At 33.2% G+C, this 9,217-nt stretch overlaps 1 protein-coding gene across 1 annotated transcript in view; it reads right to left on the reverse strand.

Annotated features, from left to right (window-relative positions):
• Positions 1-8,212, reverse strand: part of LOC110996930 (protein TIS11) — a 32,492-nt gene extending 24,280 nt beyond the window's left edge. The window contains exon 1 of the mRNA XM_022264834.2: positions 7,507-8,212. Coding sequence (XP_022120526.2) covers positions 7,507-7,566 — 60 coding nt within the window. The 5' untranslated portion in view covers positions 7,567-8,212. The remainder of the gene's footprint in view (positions 1-7,506) is intronic.
• Between the last annotated feature and the right edge of the window lie 1,005 nt (positions 8,213-9,217).

Genomic DNA, 9,217 nt, shown 5'->3' on the forward strand with positions numbered 1-9,217 from the left:
CGATAAATGCAATTGCGTTCTATTAATTGGCATTTATTTACACGACTAGAAACAAACAATTCTTTAGTTATTACTACATCAGATAGTGAATATACATATTTATGTATGTTTACTACACGACTTATTTATACAGATTATATACCTTAAAATATAATTTAATGTGCATAAACAAAACTGGTTAAGATACTTCTTATATTTATTTTGTGGAGCTGCTAGCCTAGAAACAATTTCGCCAAACATATTTTGTCTTACATATATGTATCTACTTAAAACAAATGTGTTCCAATGAGCAATTCAAATTATTCATTAAGTAATTAAAATTGTCTTTATATTTCGAACCACTTATGAGTCAACGAGGGCACGCTAGGGTGAGTTTATTTTGTAACAGATTAAATTAGCATCGTAATGACTTTTAATGAAACCCGGATCCATAAATAATTTTACACACACAATGTGGACGACACATTGGAGGTCGTTTTACAGGTGTCATTGCGCAGTGGTTTTGGGGTGACACCCCATTTACATACGGAATTCCAAAATGTGAAACCTGTTTTATATATAGCAATACATAATTTAATACAATATGTAGTAAGCAAAGATGGAGGTAAGGAATTCTTTATACTATGTATTTATAGATATTTACTGTTGTTTCGCCTCAATAGTATCCCGCATTCAAATTATTGTCTTATACCATTTGACTTTTCTTAAACTTCAGCTCGTGTATTGTCACTAAATACACTTTAATGCCTTCACATTACAATATCTATTTAATGTTGTAAGTTTTCGTCTTGTAATCTGAAACCGCATTACTCAATGTTTAGTGTAATAGGTATGATTATACTAAACGGCAAATCAGGAAGGAAAATTACATAGGAAAGAGCTGACAATGAAACAATACTCGAAAGTGACTTCGAAAGTTCTCTTCCTCTTGGCACATAAGATATCAGTGCACGCGCGGATTATAATCGCTGTAATAGTAGTTTGTGCAATGCTTATGCAAACTGCAATCGTGCGCAACGTACGAAATGACGCTTCGCTGCAACTATTGCGCTCATCTCATTTTAATGTTTGACCTACTAGGGACTACTACATCGATAAGGTCTTAACAATATAGTTCTTAGGTTTATTTATTACACGAGAATCAAACCTTTAGGTCAACTAAATAAGTACTACTTAGTTGCTAAGTCTCACTAGTATAGACAGACTTCGATTCTTTGGTTTGTAGATGGGAACAGCTACAATTCAGGGAGTCATTTTGCTTTTTAAGATCAATGTAATATGAAGTTTGTAATGAAATACCGAGAAAATAAAAATAATTTTCAATTTAATCGCTTCTGGGCAGCGTGAAATGAGAAATGGTGCGTTAAGTATCGTACTCTTATTGAAAATCTAAGCTTGTGAAACGATAAGCTGTAAGGCTGTGTTACGAAACGAGAAAAGAAAGTTAAACCGTTTCGGCTGAGAGCTTGTCGCTCTACTTGGATTGCGGTTATGTTATTGTTGCACTTCAAGCATTACCGCATACGTCCTGCTTTTAACATACCAAAGACGACTAAAAGATCGCTATACAGACAATCGTTTCGATCTATAACTATCACCTAAGGTACCATTTAGTGAGGAATCATTCTGTATAAAAATCTAAAGTAAAGCATAATAGTTACATCAAGTAAATAGCACGCACCTCTAATAGACATAAAGAAGTTGTTAAATATAATTAGCGATAAGCAAAAAAAATAAACCCCAAGGTCAAGGATATAGCCATTCTCTATACTAAAACAATCGCTTATATCACAGATTTTAATCTAGTTTACCTCACATTTAAAAATTTATTTTTAAAGTAGAGCATTAAACAGTGACCCTCTCAAACAAGACTAGAATAACGATGTTTTGATGTTGCGTAAGATACGTTCTTTACGGGCAATTATGTAAAACGACTCAAAGTGGGTAGACGAGGTCGCTTATGGTAAAAGTGTTACGCGCCGTGGCCTGCGCTTGATTCGTCGTGACGCAACAGTGAATGTGTGCCAAAACTGCAGCCCAAAGTTAACAGATTAAGTTATATCTAATCTCATATAGATTTATTTAAAGGGCTTCTTGCAATGAATTGTTCAATCATGTAATGTAGACGCTGTTTCTACATTTGAAAGTGAAACGGATATCGGAACTGGATTTTGAAATTGTGCCAGTGTTCGCTTTCGGTGCACTTCATCATGCGAGGCGTATTGTATCAATCAAAAACTAGATCAATATAATGAACTCAGTCTATGTTACATAAATTTAGACAGTCGAATAAATAATAATTTAGCTGGAACTGAATGGCTCGTAGTTTTACGCTCGCGGTATTTTCATTTGGGATGCAAACTCAATTTAACGTTAACTAAATTTGCCCATTAAGGGCGTAATTTACTCTACGCGTAATATAATTTACGCTTTAGTGTAAATAATTGTTAAGAACTCCGGGTCAACAAAGGTTTGAAAGATATGTACAGGCATATTGTTGTCTGTTGGAACATTAATGTTCCAGTGCTTATCAGTCGTCGAGATAAGATACAGCACCCTTTGTTTATGTACTGCACTCCAACATAAGACCTCAGATATGCATTATCAATGTATTTAAGTACCAACTATTAACTTGTTTGAACTCTCAATTCTCGTCACGTTTATTAATAAACGTGTTTGTGAGAACCAAAGCAGTTTCATATTTAAATATCTCCTACGAATTCTATTCAATCGACATTAAAAAAAAGCGTCTATGTCTTAAATTAAGAATTTGCGCAACGTGACCTAAACAACGCATTTTAAATTCACGATTAATAACAAAACATGTTAACGATTTGCGATAACTTCGCTACACGTGACAGCTTATCATAAATGACTTAGTTTTTTGTAACGGAATATTAAAACCTATAGCAAAATAACTTAATGTCAGAGTTTAGATATGATAATATTATTGACTCCTATCTTTATGAACATAGCATCTATTTTGTCTTTTCAAGCGTAGGCGATCTTCGTCATCGCGGCAATGAACTCTCGCATTTGCTAAAACAATTAGCGACTATTGATGACATTCACTTAGAACTGGTTGGAATGCTCTCTGGTTATACATGTTTTCTTAATAATATTGAGTTTATGAAATCAATGCTTTTGTAACGACAAAAAATAATGAACTAAATGTTCACCTTACACGTGGGTGTCAAGATTGCAGCATAGCCATCAGGGTCGTATTTGCCTTAATTTGTGTCCCCGGCTGTCGAAACTGTGGAATGAATCTTCAGTGTGAACGATGTCCGTTCAAGGCGAACCGCATTTTAAATCAATATTCTTAGGAAAGATACCTTGGTAAATGACGCTTATAATATTAATACCTCTTGGTAACAAAGGACTGACTTATCGACGAATATCGATAACATTTTGTAAAGAATCTTGCCATGTTGACCTACTAAATACGCCATGCGATTAGAATATTTCCGTCGAACAATTTTGGTAAGATAACAATTGAATTGCGGTGGAAGTTCTGACAGATAACTTGTGGCTAAATCCTGAGCGCGATATAACGAAATTTAATACATTTTTTACAAATTGGAAATCGTTAAGGCATTAATCTGGTAACACGGACCGGTTGCATTAGACTAGTAGTTTCCACTACGGTAGGCTCATTTCGTAATATATTTGCTTGAGTGAACGCAACACTTAATGCAATTACTAAAGCTGAATGGATCACTATGCATGAAATGTAAAAGCATTTTAATAATTCTTAATAAAGCAGGCATTGATAAACGAGAGCTAATCTGCTGCAAATACTTGATGGTTAAACGTCCATTAAATCATGTATTTTTCAAGCCACTTTACAAGCGACTTAATGTTAAAGTCTTCTTCATAAGCGTTGCGAAAACATAAATGTCAACCTTCCATTTTGTCGTTTAATATGAAATGAAAACGATACAGGAAAAACTAAATTTTTAAAGAGCGAAAACAGCTAAATTGTTATTTAAACAGAGATGGAGCAAATAAATCTTTTCATGATATCGACGCAATTTTGGACCTTAAAGATGTTTTGATGTGTCTGCGAATGGCGCCAGTACAGAATAACATTTCGCCAACGCAGCATACAAGGAAATAATTCGATATGTGTACGACTATGATACCAGCTCCCACAATTGTTTGCGCTGTACTCGAAGGTTTCTGCAATCTTGGGAAATGACTTGAGACCAGAACCGGCCGTTTGAGAAACTTAATATTGCGAAAACTGGAAAGTTTACTTGAAGATTACCAACATGTAAATATTTGCGAGGACTCTGAACTGTGAGCATGTGTCACGGGAAAAATCTAGTTATCTTTGTGAAATAAATACTTTAAGCCGATACAATGAAGACTAAACCAGTGTATTGTGGTTTTTTATTGTATCCTTTAATTCGACAAAATAAACTCTTCTTATTCAAAAACCTCTTATAAGCGTCAAAGTGCTTATATTTGTCCTTGTATGAATATGGTGTCACTGTAAATTTATAAACACGTTCATACGAGTCAAAATTTAATTAAAGCTAAATAGGGTTAGTTTTCATAGCATTATTTGAAAATACTGAACGTAGCTAGAAATACTATTGTTAGCAAACGCGCATAGTTGTAGCGATAACACGCTCCGATACCCCTGATACTGACCAGCAATTGGCAAACTCAGCTGTAAAATTATATTCTAAATTGATACCAGACATAATTTTGCTTTGTAAACTTTTTAGCGAAAAGTAGATAATTACGTTCTTCCCAGATTATTTAACAATACAATTCCCATGTAATCCCGTAATCCGCAAAAACATACCTGCTGCTCCCGTCTTTGTTTGGTCTTTGTCTTAGGTATTTAATAAGTTTTTAATTTGGGAAATAATGGCGGAGATGCGATTTATTAAAATCAATTATTCCATGATCAAACTTCCTTCTAGCAAACCCGGCCGCGGGACTAATACAACCAAACAAAACCAAGTTTGTATAATAATATTTTACTGTGGCAAGTTCTATTTTCTTTCGAGCAAATTTTACCTTTAGAAATTGAGCTTAAAGGAATCTACTTGAGCTGGTTTGATTGTTTATCGTCCCCTCTTGTAGAAAAATCGAACAAAGCTCTATCTGCGCACAAAAGCCTTTTTATCTCGTCAGGCAAGTTGTAAATGGCGTGCATTGTAAATAGCAGGTAGACGGTTGTAGGTGTAGAACGGTTAAACGGCCAAAATTCACAAAAAAAGACGCACCTTTCAAAATTCCCATCGCAATCAAAGCACTCCTACTACTACGTGAAGTTTTTGTATAGATTGCTTTTCACGCAGCAGTGCTATTTCAAAAATGGAATATAACCATAAATATAAAAATAAATTATAAGCTTTGTTTTAGCATATACACGAGAGTCCTTCGAATATTTATATTTTATTAAAATTAGTAGGTGAAGCAAATAATTGGTCGCCTATTGTTATTTATGACAAAGTTAATGACGACTCACGTATATTTCTCCGCTGGTAACAATAACCAATCGTTATCAAACCAGTTTGTGTCATTAAAGAAATATATTAAGCATTAATTAAGTGGACGTCAAGACTTCGTTATTAGATTTGCTTTCAGTTCAAAAACCTGTAAAACAACAGACCTTTGAATGATGAAATTTATATTATAAAATATCTAATAGAAGTGGTATTTTCGAAATAAACCGGGACATAACACACTGTACGATGATTTACATTTCATATTAAGCTATTTTCATATTAAATTAAATGACTTGTAGTACTACTAAGGTACCTGTACATGATGACATCGCTAAAACTTGTCTCTGCTGTAAAATTGATAACGACCAATATTAATAATTTAATTAAAACATAATTAAATAACCGCTTCTCCATTTGAAGCACTTGTCTATCCTCAACGTATTTAAACCTAAAATGTAGGTTGATTTTTTTTATATATTTCTCAGTCTTTGTTACCCTCTATATGCTCCGTTGAATATAAAATAGGGCAACCCTAAGCAACAAGTGTACGCAATATAAAGAAACCACAAAAACTGAGCAGGTAGCGTAAATGCGTTTCGAAGAAAATATAACCGTATGAATTAGTTAATAGAACCGGTTTTGCATTGCCCCTAAAGATACAGTCGAAGGGCAGCTACTATTCTATTATAGGCTCTATTGCAATGGCTTAGGATTTATTTTCTCATAAGGGCGAAGATAAAACACCAGTCACACCACTTAGCTGTCTGCTCTTCACCCCTGCTGAGATTTGAAAGGATTTGTCAAGTTATAAGATCCTACGAATAATAATTGTGTTATCAAGTACATAATGGTTATATACTAAAATATTTGGAATAAATAAAGTGAATCCATTATAAATTCACAAAATTGTAATAGTTTATTTGTTAAAAATATTACATACTCTGCTAAAATAAAGATTTACACCCTATATAGTTATACTATTTTCATAGTTTTAGAAGCTTAATTTACAACTAAGTTTGAGGCAGATTAAACGTGTAAGGGTTTTATAATTTAAATATTTCATGGTCACATAAATTTACGCCTAAAAGTTCGAAAAATATTAAGATTTGGCTTCGAAAAAATTCCGTCCCTACCTACAAAATAAACTAAATTTTATAAAAATATCAAGTGTATCCTATGGTAGAACTTAAACCGCAGTATTTCTTAATCAGTTAGATATACTTTTACTTTTTAGAGGTAACGATTCTACTTTACATGTGACCGTTTAAGCTGCTAAACAATTTTAAGGTTTGTTCATTGTAAGAAATATTTTATAATATTATAAGACAAATACGGTAAACTATCCTCAAAAGTATAAAGTAGTATTTCGGTACATATGTCAAGAATCGCTATAAAACTATAATCTTTTTGTATTATCTGTAATTTCTATTGTTATTTAATTTCTATGCATATATAGCTATGTGTCAACTAAGCACTTATTACTGGTTTGAAAGGTTTTCCGTAAACTATAATTACGGCAGCAGGAACTAACTTGGGCGGTTTATGGCAACATGGGAAAGACAACTTACCATGTAAAGAAAACTTTGATTGCGTACTACCTAGTACAGTTTGCCGAGGGCCTAGTCAAATTTGAAGCAATAAAATTGGATGTTTTTATATGGCATTCAAGAAATCTATGATTTACTATAACTGTATAGTTATTGTTATTTACTATAATATATAATTTACATTCACTAATGTAAAAAAGATCCTTGATTCTTTTTATCTAAAAACGTCAACATTATCAGAGTTAATATTATATATTGAACCTAGGAAACAAATAAATTAGGTAGTCAGTCCTTATTCCTTAATCAATATTAAAAGATTATAGAACTAGACGGAACACGTGGGCGAAATGTAACATAAAAAAGTTCTAAGTTTTAAGTCAAGCCTTAAGATTTAGAATAGAAATAGGTAAGTGGACAATACGTTCTGTATGAATAGTAAATGTGGTTAAGCTTTTAATTGGCAACTATAAAATAAGACAAATGGATCTTACCTTCAAGAACAGATCACCAAAATCGTACAGCGCAGACTGATGCATTATGGCAGTAGACATGATGTAGAAACCAAGAAGGCACTAGTTGATATCCAGGATTTAGTTCTTGTGACGCGATACTATATTCGCCAACTGATCCACCACGGCACGAAATTTTATACGAATCACTGTAATTTATGAAAAACGTCTAAAAGTCACGATACGAATGAACTAAACAAGAATTTTGTCGAATGAAGTTGCAATGTTAGTGAATCGTTGCCTTTTTGTTTTTTGTTCGTTGACCACAGATTGAACCTGATCTAGATGGCTTAGGGCAGTTTTTTTATGTCACCCACCACAAACAAGCCAGTATTTTTGAACACAATTTCGCAAAAGTTGCGAAAATGTACAAAACAGTTCTTCTATTTCGAAATAACGTCTTCTTCACTTGTTTTTCGCGTCTATACGGAAGTTCACAATTTTGGTCAAAACTCTGCGCGAACTATTTGAAAGTAAGTATTGGACATAAAAAACTTTTATATGTCCCAATTTATACTCCAAAACGGCTTAAATTCTGGTCTGTATAAAACGCAAATAAAAAATATATCGCCGTGTTAACGTCCGCGCAAAATGCACCACACGTTCATTCCGTATCACGCTTGCTCGCGCACTGAGCCACAGAGCCTGCAATTCGGTTAAACACCCGTGACTCGAGCGAGCCGGCAACGAGCGGGTGGATTTTGTTTTCAAATCAAACAGCACGATCACGTTTTGGAATAAGCTTCGGATACTCTCGGTTGCAATCGTCGATACTCGGGAATCTGTTTTGTTATTGCATTGTTGCCAATTGAGCGCTGTTGTCGCTAGTTTAATAATATGTTAAATTATAAAGGCGCGTGTTATTATGTATAGAATTAACAAATGCTTTAAAGCAAACTTTAGTATCAGAAAATCTACTTGTTAAAATAATCGTTATTATTATTGATTTGCTATTTATATATTATTGCTATGTAGGTATGTACTTGTCTGAATTCAAGTTGATTCTAGCTAATTTTTATTGTGTGATAAAAAGCACAAAATAAAAATATATTGTACAAAACACTTAACTCATATTATACTTTTCATGACAGTATGCTCAATTTGCTTTATTTTAATCATCTAAAAGCGCATTGAGCGCTTGAAAGCGCAATTTGGTCTTTGAGAGTAGGTTCTTGGCATTACTTTGTTATATTGCCGGTTCTGGGCCAACAAAAATAAAAACTCCTTTCCATCACTGTCCTTTTTTAAAGAACGCATAATGACCGGTTGTTGTGAAATAAATTAAAATGCTTATTAACTATTTAGTAATATACTTATATTTAAATTATTATCAGTTTTGTTCATAGTATGTTTGTTTGCTGACTATGTCTATCGCGGATGAATATTTTTGTCAAGATTTTCATTTGTAATGATAATCCTAAATTGTTTAACGAAACTAGTTATAGTCTTATGTTTCGAATTTTTCACTAGGGTTTTGTACAAAGTTCTGAAGTAGAACGTCAGGTATCCCTTGAATTGTATAATATACATAGTAGATAGACTGGAGAATAATTCAGCTCTGACTTCATTATTACTCTGGAGAATGATGAGTAAAATCCAGCGCTATTTAATTTAATTTTAAGTATTGTGTTTACAGCATAGATATTTAATACTTATTTTTAGCTAAATTCAGCATAAAACCCGCTTCTTTCAT

This window comes from Pieris rapae, chromosome 6 (genome assembly GCF_905147795.1).
Source record: "Pieris rapae chromosome 6, ilPieRapa1.1, whole genome shotgun sequence".
Taxonomy (NCBI): domain Eukaryota; kingdom Metazoa; phylum Arthropoda; class Insecta; order Lepidoptera; family Pieridae; genus Pieris; species Pieris rapae.